This window comes from Artemia franciscana, chromosome 13, assembly GCF_032884065.1.
Source record: "Artemia franciscana chromosome 13, ASM3288406v1, whole genome shotgun sequence".
Classification (NCBI taxonomy): domain Eukaryota; kingdom Metazoa; phylum Arthropoda; class Branchiopoda; order Anostraca; family Artemiidae; genus Artemia; species Artemia franciscana.
In genome coordinates this window covers 9,958,882-9,980,965 of record NC_088875.1, presented here as the reverse complement: position 1 = coordinate 9,980,965, position 22,084 = coordinate 9,958,882, and the positions used below count along the sequence as shown (strand labels likewise).

Here is a 22,084-nt window from a genome sequence, read left to right as displayed (position 1 = left end):
ATAGCACTAACGACTCAAGCCACAACAAAGATAAAATCGAAACAAATCCTTCAGACTAATTTCAAGACTCACAAAACCATGGCTCCAATGACGTCATTCCTTGGCAGTTACCCAGCATAAATAATTTTATTATCATTGTTAATAGTATCATTCTTGGTGCTTTTATGTTATAGTGCCTGTGTTAAGTTCTTCATCTAAATAGAACCTATTTCTCAGACTAATCGTAATTAAATGTCACAAAATATGATGAAATTATAATACTTCACAAAAAAATTTGAACCACATTTTTGCACATTGAAGGGGGGGGGGGGTTAAGTATAGCGGGTCAACATGCAAAATGTGTTAGGTACAATTATTCCGCATATTATGAAGTAAGAATTGCTTTCTAACTTACCACTGTCCTATTACTTTACCCCCACCCCCTAATGTGCAAATATAAAGCCCAAATTCTATATTTCCCATCTATTCTGTCACTTGTCTTTGTTTGTCTCACGCTAAGCTGAAAGAAACTAACGAAGGAACCGGTTCTGCAGTGCGTCAACGGATGAAGAACTAAAGCACTATAACATATAAGAGCCTTACTCTCTACTACTAGAAATAAATATGTGATTATATGATTATTCAGTATTTAGGCGATTATTCAGTATTTTTTTCTTCATTGTTCAAGACCATACTAAATTTGTACTTGTGACTAAACAGTCATTAATTCTTGAGACAAAATTTTGGCTGCATTCCAGGTACAACAAAAAGTAACTAAAAGTTACGAAAAAGTAGCTTTTTCCGTTCCAGTTGACATTTCACAGTCGCAGGAATAACATAAAAGTATCTTTGAATTTGCACTTTTTAGTAGCTTTAACTAACGATAGTTAACGATCATCTTTAGAGAAGTAACTGTGCATCACTATCATCATTGCAAATAATGTCAGTTTGAAACATACCCAAAGTATTATTAGACTAAATTATATTGAGAGAGCAATTAATAAAGTTGAAACTCTAGAAGGTTATATCATTACAAACTTACTGAGGGAGTAGTTACTTCACACCCGTTCCTGATGGATGTCGCTTTGAGAAGCTTCAGTGGCGGTTCTGGCCTGTTGCGGCCCGGGCAAAATCTTGATTAGAGCCCTCCTCCCATCTCTCGCAAAATTTTAGGCTAAATTTTAACAAAACTTTAATCTTTCACCAAAATTATCTCCAATTTATTAATTAATAAATATTTTAATATAATTATTCTAATATCATTATTTAGTTATTTTCAATCCATTGTTGTTTAACTAATCAATTCATAATTTATTAATTTTTTCACTTATTAACTGCGACCTCTACTTTACTTTAACAAAAATAAAATTTCATAAGTTTCAAAATGATTATAACCATTAGATTATTTATTTGAAATTTTGCGCTCCTAAAATTGCTACGCCTGGGTCAAGTACCCGCTCTGTCCCTCCCCTAAAATGTCTCTGAGTAACGTCTGTAAGTTACTACGGTTTGCAAACTGGAATACAGCCTTTGTCAAATCAAATCGCCCGCCATATCATTCTTTACATCCTCCTCCCTCGAATTTCGGACCTAAAATTTCACAATGACAAAATTAAGTTAGTTAAACAGGCCGTATTACTTGATTCATACGAGTAATCTATAAAAAAGAATAACCTAAACATTGGATTATCATGCGATTTTTCTTTTCCTTACAAATTAACTTGACAAATTTCATTAAAAAAAAACAACAAAATTAACTCGGGATACAGTTATATTCAATAATTACAATAATTAGAAAATACAGAAATGCTAATCCTTAGACATTAAATCACGGAAAAACCTCCAATAAAATCTTCTTCTGGAGAAGCATAAATTACTTAGTTACAATTTTTTTTTTATATCAAGAAAATACTATTTTAGGCACACATGCGCCACAATACCAGCCCCCCTCCTTTGATGAGACCTTAAACTTTTGACAATTGTTCTACAATTTATATATTCTAACCTAGTTCTGATTTTTTTTTGGAAGTTGCACCCCCCCCCAAAAAAAAAACTATGTCGTGCATGTTTGCCATCATTTTTCATACAATGTAATCATTTTAAAGTAGATTTGTTCATAAGTTATTATTTTCCATATTGTGTATTTTGATAGTTTCTGATTTAAGTATAGTGTTGTGTTTCGGAGTTCTAAAAATCACTAGGCAGTTTCAAAGAAATAGGAACGAACTGTCATACACGATAGCACGTAGATATAGTAATTCCCTTTCAGATGGTACTTGTCAATTATATCGACCACACTCAAAAAGTTTGATCTATTTGATCTGAGTAAAGCCGGTTTCTTTGTCTACAGTTGGATATAATTAGCTTAGTCTCAGTGAGATAAAATACTATATAAGTATATTTTAATTAAATATTTAACATATAAAGTTGGTTAGGTATTTAATATAACGCGTTTTGGGCGACCTGATTTCCATAATTTTGTTGCTGTAGTTACCATAATTTTGTTACTAAAGCATTATGTTTTCATAATATTTTGGTATATTTCATTGAGATTGACCTAACCTCACTTCTTGGGTGTTGTCGATATTATTGACAAGTACCCAATTCCTGAATCACCTACAAATGACAATTTTTTCACAAGCCATTTTTTTAACGCGTTTTTTATTTAATGGTTACCATGGGCCGATCTTCGTTCTTTACTAGGTCGCAGCTATCATTGCAACTATGATATCCCCTACCCCATCTTCTATTCCGCTTCCGTATATCCAAATTACTGACGTCACATTTATGTTCGTTTCTGGTTTTTAGTTAACAGGGAAAATTGAATGTCCTTGAACGCTAAGTTCATTTTGATTATCTTTATTAATACAAGAGCTCCCTTTTTGTTTATTCTGTTTCTTTGAAAAACTATTCATTTATTTTTCTACCAAGCAGGAAAAATGTAAAACAAAACAAAAACAATTGTGGAACGTTGTATGAAAACTAAGTCTATTAAAAAAAAGTTTATATCACTTCATTTATTTCTAAGTAAAAATTTGGGTTCCTATTCACAGCACATCCAAGAAAATAACATTAATTAGATCTCCCTTAGACCTTGCCTGAAGAATTTGGTCACTGGAAATGGACGTGAGCCAATTCCACTCCTTCAATAAAAAGAGCTAAGAAAATGTAATCTAATTATCTCTAAAAAGGAAAATATTCCCCATATAAACATTTAAACGTCCTATAAAAGACTACCAAGAGAATCATTACTACAACATAGTTATATTTTTTGTTCTGCTTTTGACTTTTCAACTATGTTCTAGTTTTTTCAATGCAACAGATGTTGTTTGATGCAAACCTTATTATGTTTTAATCGAGTTAAAAGTAGTTGGTAGGAGCACTCGCTTCACTTGAGATAACACCCCCTGAGAAGTTCAACGTAGTGATACTCTGCTTAACAGGGCAAAAGATTTTTGTTAGATACCAGTAGATGGGGTTTCACCAAACCGTTGAAACCAGTACTACACAATTTTGCAAACGCTCGAGCTGAAATATTGAGTCGTTTGTAGCTAAGCAAAAAAGGGAAAAAATACTCGTTCAAGATCCTGATTATTTAGTTGCTCATAAAAATTATCGATTATACCAAATAGATATATTAAAAACTCACAACGCGCATAAATTATATTACTCTAGAATGCACAGAACACACCTCTCTAACTTAAGATTCAAGTACCGTATTTTAGGTTGAATTATTATGAGTGTTGCGAAGAGGATACATTGAACTTTAAAGCTGAACAAATTATACTTACGTAAAACTGATGGGTTTAAGTTGGTTTGGTTCTATTTTTAACTTCTTTATGTATCGTACTTTTGATTTACTTATGCTATTTGGTTCAGTCATATTTTTATCATTTACAGAACATTTCACGTAAAATTAACATTATCAAACAGTTCGTGATAACGAACTCAAAGTAAGGATCGACCCGGCTCAATAGTAACCGAAACTCTAAAAAACGGAATTTTGATACCAATAGATAAATCAAAAGTATCGGAGTGTTATGCTGATTTTATATATATAAGTTCAATCAAGTTTAGTCCTACACATCAAAAGTTCCAAACCTGAGAAAATTTACCGTATTTTTGAAAAAAGGGAAACATCCCCTAAAAGTCATATAATCTTAATGAAAATCACACCATCAGATTCAGCGTATCAGAGAACCATTGAGTAGAGGTTATTTTTATTATTTATTTAAGAATTAACGACGCTTCTTGACTGCTAAGGTCTCTGCGTCGGTCCTGCAGTTTCAAGCTCCTATGTGGAATTTTGTATTTTTTTGCCAGAAGAAAGATCACGCATGCGTGTTTATTTGTTGTTATTTTGTTTGCTTGTTTTTTCCCAGGGATGATCGTATTTATTCAGTGGTGCTAGAATATTGGGAGAGAGCTCATTCGAACGGAGATTAAAAGTTCTAGTGCCCTTTTAAGTGACCAGAAAAATTAGAGGGCAATTAAGCCCCCTCAAACGCTCATTTTTTTCCCAAAGTCACCGAATCAAAATTTTGAGATAACCATTTTGTTCAACATAGTCGAAATATTTATAACTATGACTTTGAGGACGACTTAATCCCCCACAGTCCCCGGAGGAAGAGCTGCAAGTTATGAACTTTGCCCATCTTTACATATAGTATTGATTATTGGTATGTATATAGACGTTTTCGGGGGATTTTATCTGGTGGGGGGTCGGGGGTTTGGGTTATGTGGAAATATCTTTTCATAGAGAAATTTTTCATGGGGGAAAAGATTTTACATAAAGGGGGTGCTGGATTTCCAAGCATTATTTTAAAAAAACAATCAGAAATTAATTGAACAAAAAAGTTTTTTTTCAACTGGAAGTAAGGAGTAACATTAACTTAAAACGAACAAAAATTATTAAGTATATAAGGGGTTTCTTCCTCTCGTCAATACCTCGCTCTTTACGCTTAAGTATTTTTAGTAATTTCAAAAGAGCTATTTAATCCAATTAAACCGCCTTTGTGGTCCAGGGGTCATTTTTAAAGAATTGGAACAAAATTCGAACTTCAGCGTAAAGAGCGAGGTATTGAAAAGGGTGCAAACCCTCTCATATTACGTATATGAAGAAATTCGCCCCTTCGTCAATACCTCGTTCTTTATACTGAAGTTCGAACTTTGTTAAATAATGGCCAATATAAGCAATAGTTTGCTTATGTTATTTTCTGACCAATCTTAGCATTTAATTTTATCTTAAGTAGCTTCATAACTATGACTTTCATTTGATAAGAAACCACAGATATTGTACGTCTTCGGCTTGTGGTTGTTATTAAATAGAAATAAAAAATAAGTTTTCAAACAGTTCGTGGTAACGAACTGAGGTAAGGAGCAACCCGGCTCAATAGTAACCGTAACTCTAAAAAATGGAACTTTGACACCAATAGTTGCATCAAAAGAATCGCATTTTAATGCTGATTTGAAATATATAAGTTTCATCAAGATTAGTTTTACCCATCAAAAGTTACGAGCCTGAGAAAATTTCCCTCATTTTTGAAAATAGGGGGAAACACCCCCTAAAGGTCAAACAATCTTAACGAAAATCACACCATCAGATTCAGCGTGTCAGACAACCATATTGTAGAAGTTTCAAGCTCCTATCTATAAAAATGTGGAATTTCACATTTTTTTTTGTCAGAATACAGATCACGGATGCGTGTTTATTTGTTTTTTTGTTTGTTTGTTTTTTCCAGGGGTGATAGTACCGACCCAGTGGTCCTAGAATCTTGCGAGAGGGCTCATTCTAACGGAAACGAAAAGTTCTAGTTCCCTTTTTAAGTGACTAAAAAAATTGGAGGGCACCTAGGCCCCCTCCCACGCTAATTATTTTCCCAAAGTCACCGAATCAAAATTCTGAGATAGCCATTTTATTCAGCGTAGTCAAAAAACCTTATAACTATGTCTTTGGGGATGACTTAGTCCCCCACAGTCCCCGTGGGAGCGGCCACAAGTTACAAAATTTGACCAGTGCTTACATATAGTAAAGGTTATTTGGAAGTGTACAGACGTTTTCTGGGGGATTTTTAGGTTGGGGGGGGGGGTTGAGAAGAGGAAATATGTTGGGGGACCTTTCCTTGGAGGAATTTGTCATGGGGGAGGAAAATTTTCATGAAGGGAGCGCAGGATTTTCTAGCATTATTAAAAAAAACGGAAAAAATAAATATGAAAAAGTTGTTTCAACTGAAAGTAAGGAGAAACATTAAAACTTAAAACGAACAGAAATTATTACGCATATGAGGGGCTCACCTCCTACTAATACCTCGCTCTTTATGCAAAAGCACTTTTAGTAATTTCAACTATTTATTCTACGGCTTTTGTGATTCAGGGGTCATTCTTAAGAAATTGGGACAAAATTTAAGCTTTAGTGTAGAGCAAGGAACTGACGAGGGGGTGATCCCCTTCATATACGTAATAAAAACATGAGAATACAGAAGTTCGTTACGTAAACTAATTTGTAAGTTACGTATATCTTTTACTAATAAAAACATTCGTAAAAAATTAAAAGTTCTAGTTGCCTTTTTAAGTAACCAAAAAATCGAAGGGCAACTAGGCCTCCTCCCCTGCTCCTTTTTTTCTCAAAATCATTCCATCAAAACTATGAGAAAGCTAATTAGCCAAAATAAATAAATATGCAAATTTTGTTTTAATTATTCATCTGCTGAGAGTCAAAATCAAAACATGCATTGATTCAAAAATGTTCAGAAATTAAAAAAAACAAGTTTTTTTTTTAACGGAAAATAAGGAGCGACATTAAAACTTAAAACGAACAGAAATTACTTCGTATGTGAAATGGGCTGCTTGTTCATCAACGCCCCGGTCTTTACGCTAATTTTTTTTACTGTTTTAAAAAGTAGAGTTAAGAGAAAGAGTCAAACTTTAGCATAAAGAGCGGGGCGTTGATGAGGAAGCAGCCCCTTTCACATACGAAATAATTTCTGTTCGTTTTAAGTTTTAATGTCGCTCCTTATTTTCCGTTAAAAAACTTGCTTTTTTTTATTTAATTTTTCCAACTGAAAGTAAGGAATAACATTAAAACTTAAACGAACATAATTTAATATTTATATCGTTTAATGATCTTTTCTTTCATTCATTTCAGTCATTTGAGAATTGCTCAACTTGTGACTTTCATTTTTATAAAAGTAGTTTCGACCTCTTTGGCCGTTCTGTTGCTATGCCTTACAAAATTAATTCCACAAATATCACTTATTTAAGTTACGCAGAAGAATCTTTCCATGGAGAAATTTCTGGTGGGGAAAAGGATTTTCCATAAAGGGGACTGGCTTTCCTGATATTATTTAAAAACGAGCAGCAATTAAATAAAAAACAAGTTTTTTCAACTGCAAGTAAGAAGCAGCATTAAAACTTAGAACGACCAAAAAATATTACGTATATGAGGAGGGTTACCTCTCCTGAATAGCTCACTCTTACGCTAAAGTTTCCTTTTTAACTTTAAAAGAGGTTATTATTCTAATTAAACAGCCTTTGTGATTCAAGAGTCATTTTTAAACAACTGGAACAAAAATCAAACTTAGGTTATTAAAAGGTGATTATTAGTTTAAAAAAAAAGTAAAATTAGTATGCAAATTTTGTTTTAATTATTCATGTACGGTGAGCTAAATTCAAAACCTGCATTAATTCAAAAAACGTTCACAAATCAAATAAAAAGGAGAGACATTAAAACGTAAAACGACTAGAAATTATTCCGTATAAGAAAGGGGCTGTCCCTCCCTCAACAACCCCTTTTTATGCTAAAGTTTTTTAATACAAACTTTAGCATAAAGAGAGATGCGTTGAGGAGGAGACAACCCCTTTCAAATACGGAATAATTTCTGTTCGTTTTAAGTTTTAATGTAGCTCCTTAGTTTCAATTAAAACATTCCTGTTTTTTTTTACTTAATTTTATAGCGAAAGCCGACAGTGACGAAGGCCATAACTTTGTAGTGAGCCGCTTTAAGAACAATCACCGCCCCTTGTCCACTTCTACGGTAACCAGATTTTTAACTAATTATGTTGAAATAAAAATTGGCTTTTTCTTAGTCCCTTCCTGTTTTTTTTTTTAGTTTGTATTTTTACTAAAATTTTGCAGTCTAACAGCGTCCAATGTATCAATATGGCTGTATTTTGGTTTTGTTCTGTACAGCGGTATAAGTACCAAGATTTCTGAAAATGGTCAAATGACTCGAACTTGCATTGCAAAAATTCGGGAAAACTGACATTTTTTTCATTCATATATCCTAATTACATTCCTCTTTTTCCGTCATGTTGCAAGAATCAAATACAGTTGTTGCACCCCTAATCCAGCTAGGGTGATTCCCTAGCTGGATGCGGACTCCACCCACATATAAATACGGCTCTGGAATTACTTAAAAATAGTCTTTAAATTTATTCAGAGTTGTATAAAAGGTATTATGTATTTTTTTGCACTGAATATAAAAAACAAATTTTCTTTCTGTCTAGAAAACTACAGAAGATCTGCTGTCATCAGGGGCACCGAGTGCCAAATCAAGCCCTTGGGCAAAATGTTTTTAGGCGCCCTTCGTATATACTTCGCATAATATACCTCGGGGCATTCGACTATTCATTCATAATGTGCACTATATTTCAAGCCACCCCCCCCCCCCGATCCATGTTCACTTCTGTCCCTCTGCCAAAGATCCTGTTGATTTGATTCCCAGGAAGGCATTACGCAATATTGACTAAATTTGAATGACTAATAAGGGGGTACTGGCGAAACCTCGGAATTTCACTGAGAGTAGCAGACACACATGATAGTCAGCTACTACTAAATCCAGATTTATGCCAGTTTTGCCGTTGGTTTTGAATTAAAATCAAGTAGTTGTGGGCAACAAGCCATGGCTAATAGTAGAAAAGCCAAGACAGACAGTCCAATTGAGGCAGAGGGAAATCTGGCTTAAGCCCTTATTAGGATTAAATAAAAAAAAACAATTTTTTTAAAATGAAAGTAAGGAGCAACATTAAAACATAAAACGAACAGAAATTACTCTGTATATGAAAGGGGCTTTTCCTCCTCAACGCCCCACTCTTTACGCTAAAGTTTGACTCTTTCTCTTAACTCTATTTTTAAAACAGTAAGAAACTTTTGCGTAAAGAGCGGGGCGTTGAGGAGGAAAAGCCCCTTTCATATACGGAGTAATTTCTGTTCGTTTTAAGTTTTAATGTTGTTCCTTACTTTCATTTAAAAAAAACTTTTTTTTTTATATTTAATTTCTGGACGTTTTTGACTTAATGCATGTTTTGATCTTGGCTCTCCGCACATAAATTAAATAAAACGAAATTTGCATATTAGTTAATTGCAATTAATCGGGAGATTTTGAGAAAAAAGGAGCGAGGAAGGAGGCCTAGTTGCCCTCCAATTTTTTGATTACTTAAAAAGCAACTACAGCTTTTAATTTTTTACAAACGTTTTCATTGGTAAAAAATATACGTAACTTACGAATTAATTTACGTAACGAACTTCTATATTCGTATATTTTTATTGCATGTATGAAGGGGTTCAACCCTCGTCGATATCTCGCTCTTTACCCTAAAGCTTAAATTTTGTCTCAATTCCTTAAGAATGAGCTCTGAATCACAAAGGCCGTAGAATAAATAGTTGAAATTACTAAAAATACTTTAGCGTAAAGAGTGAGGTATAACAAGAAGGTAAGCTCCTCATATGCGTAATAATTTTTGTTCGTTTTAAGTTTTAATGCTGCTCCATACTTTCAGTAGAAAAAACTGGTCATACTTATTTTTTCAATGTTTTTTCAAATAATGCTAGTAAATCCTGCGCCCCCTTCATTAAAATTCTCTTCCCTCATGACAAGTTTCTCCATGGAAATATCCTCCCACGTAACCCCCCCTCAAATCTCCCCCTAAACAAAAACAAATACCCCTGAAAACGTCTGTACACTTTCCAGTAACCATTACTATATGTTAACACAGGTCAAAGTTTGTAACTTGCAGCCCCTCCCAAGGGGACTGCGGGGGAGTAAGTCGTCCCTAAAGACATGGTTATTAGGTTTTTCGACTAACGTGAATAAAATGGCTATCTCAGAATTTTGATCCAGTGACTTTTGGGAAAAAATGAGTGTGGGAGGGGGTCTAGGTGCCCTCCAATTTTTTGGTCACTTAAAAAGGGCACTAGAACTTTTAATTTCCGTAAGAATGAGCCCTCTCGCGGCATTCTAGGACCACTCAATCTATACGATCACCCCTGGGAAAAACAAACAAAAAAACAAACAAAAAAAAAACAAATAAACACGCATCCGTGATCTGTCTTCTGGCAAAGAAATGTGAAATTCCACATTTTTGTAGATAGGAGCTTGAAACTTCTACACTAAGGTTCTCTGATACGCTGAATTTAATGGTGTGATTTGTTAAGATAATTAATGGTTCGTTAAGATTGTATGACTTTTAGGGGGTGTTTCCCCCTATTTTCTAAAAGGAGGCAAATTTTCTCAGGCTCGTAACTTTTGAGGGGTATAACTGACCTTGATGAAAGTTATATATTTAAAATCGGAATTAAAATGCGATTCTTATGATGTAACTATTGGTATCAAAATTCCATTTTTTAGAGTTTCGGTTACTATTGACCTGGGTCGCTCCTTACTACAGTTCGTTACCACGAACTGTTTGATTCTATAAAAATGATGTCAGGTACATTTGTTAATAGATAAGTCTATCTATCATCCGCCCATGCGTCATTCCTAGGGAAGAACTAAGATAGATAGTCATAGAAGCTATAGTTTTCCAACAGTTTGGTTAAATTGTACGGATAAACGGCGGGAGTATGCCAAGTATGACTATCTAACCACTGGCCGTCCTGCCCAGTGTCTGATCACGAGGCAGGCTATTTTGTTGAATATACAGCCGAGATTGGATAGATTGAAGCCGGAAACGGCTACACAAATTATGCCAGGAGGTCAATCCCTTGGTATATGAAGAACCTACCGTGACACAAGAAAAGATCCCTTGAGGAAGAAACCGAGGCGAAATGAGACCAAGGCGGAAGAAAAAGATCTCTCACAAGTACCGTATGGATGACGAATGATGGGTAGCTCTCCGCTTTCTTTCGAGGAACGGATGTTGTCTGCCCAAGTCAGTCTGAAGCTGACGGTCGGGTTCTCGGGATGGAGGAAACAATGCTGAACACCGCTACCGTAGAAGAATCTTCTACAATGGGACAGACAAGATCTTACCAAAAATACCACATGCACGGAGGTGGGGATCGATCGCCCAGCAGCTTTTTGGATGTAGAGGCAATGGGCCAATTTAGACAATTTTTTTTTTTTAGTCCGCCCATGATAATAATAATAACTGACCAACAAGTTTTTATACAATACAAAAAGGGTTACGACGATGGATCGCCCACCCTTTAATCGGGCATATATAACCTTTTCACTAAATTTAGAAAAAAGAGACGTTGCCCTTGTGAGCCAATTCTGAAAAATTCCAACCATTAAATAGTTCGCAAATCATCTTTTGGTATAGCCACTTGCCCTTATTAGGCAGTTGCCTTTCTTTGGATGGTCGTTTTCCAATAGGCAGAAGAATAGTGGCGCGTTTGAACATCCCGATTTGGCATACAAAATCTTTATTGCTGAGATAATACAGCAATAAAATGAAATTCTGAACATCATAAATCTTTGGGAACTAATAATTTGAAACTTTTATGCATGATTTTTCATTCAACACCGCTGTGCGTTTTGAACATTTCGTCACGTTTATTTTTCATATCATTTTTAATTTTATTTAATTAATTAATTTAATTTATTTTAATTAATTTAATTTTATCTTAATTTATTTTATTTAATTTAATTAATTAATATTTATTTAATTTTTAATTTCGTTTAATTGCTTTAATTTTTCATATCACTATTTATCGCACAATTTTTTCAATGTTTTCCTTTTTTTCTTATTGCAGATTAAATTGGAAATTGGCCAATTGAAAAGGCTTCCTGTTTGTACTTATCGACCCCTCAATATGGAACGTCTCCAGTGACCTATCTTTTTTGTCCTAACTTACAGTGTATTTAGTCAGCTAAAATTATCAAATCCGTTGAATTGCCCAATTTCCCTGACCAATTTATTTATGTAACGTTTGACTAATCAAGAAACGTGTTTTATAGGCCAGTCATACAAGCTCAGGGGCTAAATTTTGTTTGTTTTCATTCTTTTTTTGAAGGTTCTTGTCAACCGAGAAAATCAGCCAAATTATGACAATTTTAGTACCATTTTATGTATTTCTCATTTTTCCTTTCGAATAGGGATGTTTGGACGTTTTGTCCAACGATTTAGACCAGCGGGCTCCCGAGACTCCAGTGGCAGTTCTGGCCTCCCTTTCACCCGGGGCGAAATCTTGAATAGCGCCCCCCTGTTTCCTACAAAATTTTCGGGCCAAGTTTTACCAAGATTTACATTTATTAACAGAAGTAACTTCAATTAATTAATTAACTAATGGTTTATACTTGGATCATTTTCTGTTTATTATTTATATTATTTAAATACTATTTATTTTTAATTTAACTATTTTATTTATTACCATTTAATTATCCTTGCTAAATAGTTTTTAACTTTATTAAATTTACTAATTAATGATTAAATAATTTTTCATTATAACTGCACCCTCTACTTTATTTTAATTCGAATAAAACTTCAAAAATTACATAATGATTATAACTGCTAAATTATTTATTTCAAATTTTGCGCCCCTAAAACTTTTGCAACCGGGGCAAGGGCTCCTTTTTTCACCCCCCTAAAACCGTCCCTGTCAGACTACATTTAAACTTTACCTGCTCATAGATCAAGCAGCCAAGAATCATAATAGCTGGTACAGCATACAAAACTGAGAAGACACCAATTCGAATCATCAGCTTCTCCAATTTATCAGTTCGAGTTCCGTCATGCTTCATTATCGTACGAATTCGAAATAATGAAATAAAACCAGCCAATAAGAAAGCGACACCAAGAAGTAAGAAGATAATCAGAGGCGCTATCACAAATATTCGCTGAGCTTCTGTGTTCCATATTCCCACAGAGCAAACACCACTGAGCACATCACCTTAAAAAAATAATATAAAAATTATATTATTAATATATTATATTATATATTATATAAATTATATTATATTATTATATTAAATAATATATAAATTACTTCACGAGCCTGTGCATAAGGTTAACACCAAATCACCGACGGATATTCTAAAAAAGAGTACCACAACAAGTGGGGGGGAATTCATAACTATCACCCCTCCGGTTTCTCATAATTTGTCTTAATTATCTCATAATTTCCAATTGTCATATGTCGTAGCTTAATTACCTTTTTGATATATTAAAGAAAGGTCATAATAATTCCATAAGTTGCTACAGTTATATTTACCGAATCGTTTTTGGGTTCAAGTCAAACTATCTTTATTTAAAGTCGAAGCCGATCCCACCTTCCGTACGCCACAAGTGTACCTAAGTTTTCATGTGTACACGACTTACCAATGCCTGTGCATCAGGACCTATTGCAAGACGGCAAAAATTGGGGCATTAAATTTTACGAAAACAAATAGGTAATCCAGTGTCAGGTCATACTGGTATCTATTTGGTTTGAAAAATACTTTCTTTAACTGGACAAAAATTATTACGTGGGATTATTTTCACAAAAGCCAGCAATTATTATTCATGCACGCATTTAATTAATACATCATCAAAGCCATATCCAGGGAGGGGATACCAGACTTGAACCCAAGAAATCGTTGTTCGACTCGTAAAAAAATAACAAAATAAATATAAACAAATTTTTAATACGTTTTGTAAAATTTACTTTTGTACCCCCCCCCTCACCAAAAAAATACTGGACGCGACCTTGTTTATCATATTTAGATCCTTCTTCAAACGTGATTTACATTTCGACTACGAGCACGAGTACATTTTCTCTAAGACTTACATGTGTGAAAAACATGACCACGCGACTACACTTTAGATCAACATTTTCAAATATCTAATTTAAGCAGAAACAAATGTCTAAAACTGAAATTAAAACTTCTGAATAGAATTTAAAATGATAATAAAAAAACGAATTGAGAGGAATGATATACATGTGACAGGCGTAGTAAACCTTTAGAGAAGAAAACAAAAACTAAAGACGGAGACGCCAAAAGTTGCTGGCGTAGTGCAAAATAACAACCAAGCACGCAAAAAGAACTAAATTAAACCGAAGAATTTTTTTTATCGCTAGACAAAAACAGCTCGCACGAAGCTCATCTGTCTTGCACAATCCTTTCTGTCATTCTGATAAATGTAAAGCATGCGAAGCAAACAAGACAGAAAGAGACATTGAATGTCATCGTAAATCCCTTGACTGAGGTCACGATCTGATATGCAAAACAGGACTCGGTAATGATCTAGAAATACCTGGACCATTTTAATATATAGAGGGAATATAGTTACAAAAAGTCAATTTAAAAAAGGAGTAAATCAGCGATATTCAAACTACAGTCTAGCAGTTTTTCAACAACAAAGGCTGGAGATTACCAAAGGGTGATCCAAAATTAGAAGTAGGCGTGCAACATAGAGTCTATCTCCAAAAAGGCTAAGAGCAGGCAATTTGAAGACTAAAAGGTATTGACTTTCAGATAGAACCATCGCGATCAACTCAATAGAATGGACACCCCATCACCTCAGAGGACCCTCGTGCTACAAATTTTTGAAATTTTACTTGTGTGAAATTCTACATTGCTTTTTCATAACAGTATAATCCACAGATAGGAAATTTCCTGATTTAAAATACACATTCGTGCAATAGTTTCAAATTTTGTAGCTGTTTCTTGATAAACCCTTTAAATTTCATCTACCCCTCCTTCTACATTTGATTTAAATTACTGACATTGATCAGAGAAAGGAAATTAATGACATGATCTCATTTATCAGGGTTCACAAGAGAGGCTTATATGGGCATAAAACTGATTACAAAAAAGGATGGATTGTATCATATATCCAACTTTCAGTCTAAAATTCACAAGAAAAAAAAAATCATTGAGTTGGCATAAAAGTGGCATTATGATATTTGTGTAATAATAACGAATTTTGTAGTTTTTTCTTAAATAAATGCTTTATACCTCATCTGCTCTCCCCTCATATTAGGAATGAAGATTAGTGAAATTAATCATACAAATAAAATTAATGATATGAAGTTTACAATCAGTGTTCACCAGAGAGATATCATTCGTGTAAATGACTATAAAACTAGTAATAAAAAAGATAGATTGTGTCATGTACCTAGTTTTTGGTCTAAATTGACTTAAAAAAAAAAAAAACAAAAAAAAACGTTATTCAGTAGCAGTGTAGTATTCACAATAACAACAGTGGCCACAGTTAAATAACATTTCACTGACAAAAAGCCTCCAACTTTTTTTGTAGGTATGTTTGTTCCTGGTCTTCGGTTAATTCCTCCGACAAAAGATTCCTAAATCTTTACCTCATGCGGTACCTATAAAGTAGCACTTCAGCAAATTCTTGTAGCTTTACCAAAAGGGATACAAGAGTGTAAAAAACGTAAAAAATAAAAAAATAGTGCAGGCCTGGGAAAGTGTTGGAAGCTCCATACTCCGTACTTAATCCTTCAGTTATGCAGCCAAAGTATCTTCTTTTTTAGCATACGGAGTTAAGCATGGTTGTGTTCTATCCTTTCTATATAGATCATTCTGATGGAATTTGTCTTGAGGAGTACAGGAAAAGCAATGTTAGACCACGGAATCAAATGGGGAAGAAAAGTCTCCTGGACTTATATTATGCTGATGATCTAAGCATCCTAGATGAAAGTGTGAGAAAAATGAATGAACTTTCAGAGGTTTGCCGAGTTCAGGGTGCTAGAATTGGTTTGAAAACTTAATGTTAAGAAGACTAAGTCACTAAGGCTAGGAAAAAGTGAAGATGAAAAGGTTGAAGAGGTAACGAAAAGATTGATCAGGTGGATAGTTTTACTCACTTTGGTAGTATTATTAGTAAAGATGGTGGGAGCAGTGAAAATGTTAAAAGTAGAATAGCCAAGGCTCAGGGTGTTTTTTTCACAGTTAAAACAAGTTTGGAAGAATAGGAAGATACGTCTGCAAACCAAGATTAGAATATTGGAAGCTACAGTGATGATAGTGATCAGATATGGCTCTGAAGCATGAACGCCCGAAAAGCGCATGAAGATTTACTTGATGTTTTCCAGAGAAATTAGGGCGTCCGCGGTTGGAATGGGATAACGTCATAAAGAAAGATTTAAAGGAGACGGGAACTTCCTAGGAGGGTGTAAAGAAGGAGGCCTGCAATAGATTGGGATGGAGGAGCAACGTGCGTAGCTGTGTTGGCCTCAGGCGACTTGAGTAGTAGTTAATAAAAGATATTAGCACCAGAACACAGAAAGGAGGGGCAGTAGGAGTCTTCCAAGATTGGTCCAAAGTCTCCACAAATTCAGGCCCAATTATTCCCCAGGAAAAAAACACTCCGGAGAAACAATCCTGAAACACTTTCTCTGAAAAAGCGTATAGACTATCTTCTTTCTTTAGAACCCATACTTTCACACCATATTCTTTACTATTCACGAGTATCTCGATTTGTAATGACGACTCTTTATTTAAAATAATTGTGAAAAAAAGTTCGTTTTTTAGAGTAAGTTTAGCGTTCAGCTAAACACACCATTGGCACAAGCTCCCTTTTCAAACAATACATCTGTCTAGAACGTTCCATGTTTATATACCATCGGATAATTTGTCACAGACGGTAACCCTGGATCAGCGTGGGGTCTGCATACCTAAATGACAGAACGGAATTAAGTTGAACCTATGGCAGTGATTCCATTGTACTTAGGTGCATCCATATATCTTCTCTTTTATGGGACCTGTCTCTGAAGTTAACCCCCTGGGAATCGGGAGGCGAGATCGGTGATGTTATAAGATAAAAAGAGAAATAAATGAGGGAATTGTTGTACATAAGCTGTATCGTACCAAAATAGGATAGTACACACACAACGTAAATGTTCGGCTAATCTAACAAAGTCATTGGATTAAAAGGCGGTACTTTTACAAAGTTTTTTCAAGAAATCTGAAATTGCGTTCAGGGAAGACAAGACTAATTTATAGTACCCCGAGAGTGTTGCCTCAATCGGACTGCAAGAGCGCTGCCAAATTAGTATAATTCTAACGAATCACTAGCAACTTTTCCCGTTTTGGCAATGATCCTTCCCCTGAAGTATTCGCTCAAATCAAGAGGACTGAATTTTTTTTTTCAGTTTTACGTTTTTTTGCAATAACCAACACCATGAATAAAGATGTTTTTGAAAACCAAGTTGTAAAAATAACATAATCAATAAATTTATTAAAAATACAGCAGGCCATTTCCAGAAGAAAATCTTCACAATTAGCGGGGGGGGGGGCTGGCAAAACTATACTTAAATGTAATACACTATAGGGGAAATCGTAATCATGAAGGGCGAAAAGAGAGGGCAACAAAAAGCCAGCTCTTTAGGAGTTAAGCAGGGTTGCATTTTATCCCCAATTATAGAACGCAATCTAGGGTCGAAAGAAGAGTCTGTCGTCCCCAGTTGGGGTGGGAGGATGTCATAAGGAAAGGTTTAAGGGAAATGGCAACTTCCTCGGAGGAAGTAAAGAGATAGGTGTTCAGTACATTGGGACGGAGGAGGACCGTACGTAGCTGTGTTGGTCTTAAACGGTTTGGGACAGTTGTGAGTTGTTAGTAATAGTAATAGGAATCTATTTATACCAAATAGATTTTTTATACATTTATTTTAATGTTTGTGTAACAAATACTGATAAAACTTACGGTCAGATTCTATTTGCAGCCTACCAAGCTTAATGAATATATACAAAGACACAAACTAGGATTTGTACAGGCATACAAGCTTCTACTTAAAAATTAAAGTTACTTTCCATATCAAACAGTTCGTGGTAACGAACTGTAGTAAGGAGCGATCCGGCTCAATAGGCTCAAAACTCTAAAAAATTGAATTTTGATATCAATAGCTACATCAAAAGAATCGCATTTTAATGCTGATTTTAAATATATAAGTTTCATCAAGTTTAGTCTTACCCATCAAAAGTTACGAGCCTGAGAAAATCTGCCTTATTTAGGAAAATAGGGGGAAACACCCCCTAAAAGTCGTAGGATCTTAACGAAAATGACACCATCAGATTCAGCGTATCAGAGAACCCTACTGTAGAAGTTTCAAGCTCCTATCTACAAAAATGTGGAATTTTGCATTTTTTGCCAGAAGACAAATCACGGGTGCGTGTTTATTTGTTTGTTTTGTTTTTTTTGTTTTTTTTCCAGGGGTCATCGTGTCGACCAAGTGGTCCTAGAATGTCGCAAGAGGGCTCATTCTAACGGAAATGAAAAGTTCTAGTGCCCTTTTTAAGTGACCAAAAAAATTGGAGGGCATCTAGGCCCCCTCCCACGCTCATTTTTTCCCAAAGTCAACGGATCAAAATTTTGAGATAGCCATTTTGTTTAGCATAGTCGAAAATCATAATAACTATGTTTTTGGGGATGACTTACTCCCCCACAGTCCCTGGGGGAGGGGTTGCAAGTTACAAACTTCAACCAGTGTTTAAATATAATAATGGTTATTGGGAAGTGTACAGACGTTTTCAGGGGGATTTTTTTGGTTTTGGGGGTAGGGTTGAGGGAGGGGGCTATGTGGGAGGATCTTTCCTGGGAGAAATATGCCATGAGAGAAAAAATTCAATGAAAAGGGCGCAGGACGAATCTGGTCACGTTAGAAAAAAACGTCAAATTAAGAGCTTAATATACAATGCTGGGTGTTCGGAGCCTCTCTATTATGGGGTATAATTTGAAAATAACACAACTATACGAGCGATAAAATATATATACCACAACCATAACTCAACTAACGAAAGAACTGCTAAGAGATAACACAACTATAAAGCGAAAACTGGTGAAAACTAACGGGAAAATAAACGAACTAAGGGGTGGAAAGGGCCCAGAGAAAAAATATAATCCTTTTTCAATTTTGAGCTTAACTTCCGCAAAGGAGTAATAATGTCAGAAGCCCCGAAATACCGAATTATTTTCTTTTCAAACAGTTCGTGGTAAGGAACTGTAGTAAGGGCGACCCGGCTCAATAGTAAAAGAAACTCTAAAAAAACGGAATTTTGATGCTAAAAGGTACATCAAAAGAATCGAATTTTTACGCTGATTCTAAATATATAAGTTTCAATTAATTTAGTCTTTGTCATCAAAAGTTACGAGCATGAGAAAATTTGCCCTATTTTGGGAAAAAAGGGGGGAAACATCCCCTAAAAGTCATAGAATCTTAAAGAAAATCACACTATCGCATTCGGTATATCAGAGAACTCTATAGCAAAAATTTCAAGCTCCTATCTAAAAAATGTGGAATTTTGTATTTTTCGCCAGAAGACAAATCACGGGTGCGTGTTTATTTGTTTGTTTGTTTTTTTGTTTTTTTTTTCCCCAGGGGTCATCTTATCGACCAAGTGGTCCTAGAATGCCGCGAGAGGGCTCATTCTAACGGAAATGAAAAGTTCTAGTGCCCTTTTTAAGTGACCAAAAAAATTGGAGGGCAAATAGGCCCCCTCCCATGCTCATTTTTTCCAAAAGTCAAAAGATTAAAGTTTTAAGATAGCCATTTGTGTTCAGCATAGTCGAAAACCATAATAACTATGTCTTTGGAATGACTTACTCCCCCACAATCCCTGAGGGAGGAGCTGCAAGTTACAAACTTTGACCAGTGTTTACATATAGTAATGGTTATTGGGAAGTGTACAGACGTTTTCATGGGGATTTTTTGGTTTAGGGGGTGGGGTTGATGGGAGAGGGCTTTGTGGGAGGATCTTTCCTTTGAGGAATATGTCATGGGGGAAGAAAAATTCAATGAAAAGGGCGCAGGATTTTCTAGCATTACTATAAAAAAAAAAAAAAACAATGAAAAAATAAACATGAAAACGTTTTTTCAAATGAAAGTAAGGAATAGCATTGAAATTTAAAACGAACAGAGATTATTACGCATATGAGGGGTTCTAAAAATACTTTAGCATAAAGAGCGAGGTATTTAGGAGGAGATAAATACCTCGCTCTTTATGCTAAAATATTTTTAGTGATTTCAACTATTTATTCTACGGCCTTTTTGATTCAGGGGTCATTCTTAAAGAATTGGGACAAAACTTACGATTTAGTGTAAAGAGCGAGGTATTAACGAGGGTACAAACCCCCTCGTACACATAATAAAAATATAAGAATATAAAAGTTTGTTACGTAAGTTAATTCTTAAGTTACGTATATTTTTTACTAATAAAAACGTTCGTTGAATATTAAAAGTTCTAGTAGCCTTTTTAAGTAACCGAAAAATTGGAGGGCAGCTAGGCCTCCTTCCCCACCCCTTATTTCTCAAAATCGTCTGATCAAAACTAAGAGAAAGCCATTTAGCAAAAAAAAAAATTAATATACTAATTTCATTTCAATAATTTATGTGCGGAGAGCCAAAATCAAACATGCATTAATTCAAAAACGTTCAGAAATTAAATAAAAAAACTAGTTTTTTTAACTGAAAGTAAGGAGCGACATTAAAACTTAAAACGAACAGAAATTACTCCGTATATGAAATGGGTTGTCCCCTCCGCAGTCCCTCGCTCTTTACGCTAAAGTTTGACTCTTTGCCACAATTCTACTTTTTAAAACAATTAAAAACTTTTGCGTAAAGAGCGTGGGACTGCGGAGGGGACAACCCATTTCATATACGGAGTAATTTCTGTTCGTTTTAAGTTTTAATGTCGCTCCTTACTTTCAGTTAAAAAAACTAGTTTTTTTTATTTAATTGAACATAGGTTCTCCAGTCCCTCTCTCCCCTCAATACACACCTCCTAGTAATTATTTATTTTTTCTAGTATTGATTATTTTTTTCATTTAAAGTGTTTTATTCAGTTATGTTTATAAGTGTATTGTAAATCCTTGCTTTGTTCTATTTGTCAAAATATTTTCGCAATTTCATTTATACATTTTATATATTTCTCTAATCGAGGGAAATAAACAAATATAAAAAAAATATCGAAATAATACTTGATGATTTTTTGTAAATTGCAGTTTTTACGAGTTTGGCATGATTTAAGAGAATTTTGCCATTAAAACAACATGAAAAAAGGATTGTTCATAGCTACGAAAAGTACAATACAACATAGTTTTGTCATAACTCAGAAATTATCTTTTAGAAAAAAAATATATAAAATCAAAGGAAATCTACAGTAAAACAGCTTATAAGTAGGTTACCAGTCGTTTTTCAAAATTAATCATCTCCCCAGTGAAACCTGAAAATTGCGCTTTAAGCAAAATGCAGGCTATTATTAGGAACTATGCAGTACATATAATTTCAGAACAACTTAAAAACAAACAAATAATACCCTGTCTAAAATTTTATGACTGCTTACTCACGAAAAATGACTTTGTTTAGGCTGAAGAAAATTAGCTTCGCAATTGAAAGGGCAAACAGGTAGAAAATTGCTCAATTATGAAGGGGATATATGGCATTAAGTGAACTTGTAGCCATTATGAACAACTCAGAATTGACTGTTACAGTCAAAGAGTATGGGTAACTTATAAGAGTGGGAACTGACGCTATTGTTAAAAAAAATATCAACACCATCTAGCACTTGACGACAATTGACATTTTTTCCCGTGTAATGATAAGAAGAATTAAGTTCAGCTACTTGACTGGTAAAATATAGGTAGCAGTAAATGTCTGATTTTAGTTCCTGGCAAAAAAAACATACATTATATAGCTTGAAAAAATGCCCAGCGTCGTCAAACACTTGATGGTACTGATAGTTTTCTTGTATGCACTAGCGCCAGTTTTCACCCATATAAGTTACCCATACTCTTTGGTTATAGGGTTAAAGCGAAAGATACAAAAATATGTGAAGATATGAGTTGTCAAATTTTGCTGTGGTTTATGTTCCCTCTGAAGAAGGTCGTATTCAGGAGAGGAGTTAGGGGGTTTGAAATCCCCAAACCCTAAAATGTTTGTCCGGTTCGT

General features: G+C 34.6%; 1 protein-coding gene across 1 annotated transcript in view; it reads right to left on the bottom strand.

The window, feature by feature from the left end:
* Positions 1–22,084, bottom strand: part of LOC136034490 (frizzled-2-like) — a 75,209-nt gene that overhangs the window by 3,680 nt on the left and 49,445 nt on the right. The window contains exon 4 of the mRNA XM_065715706.1: positions 12,822–13,090. Within this exon, the coding sequence (XP_065571778.1) occupies positions 12,822–13,090 (269 nt within the window). The remainder of the gene's footprint in view (positions 1–12,821; positions 13,091–22,084) is intronic.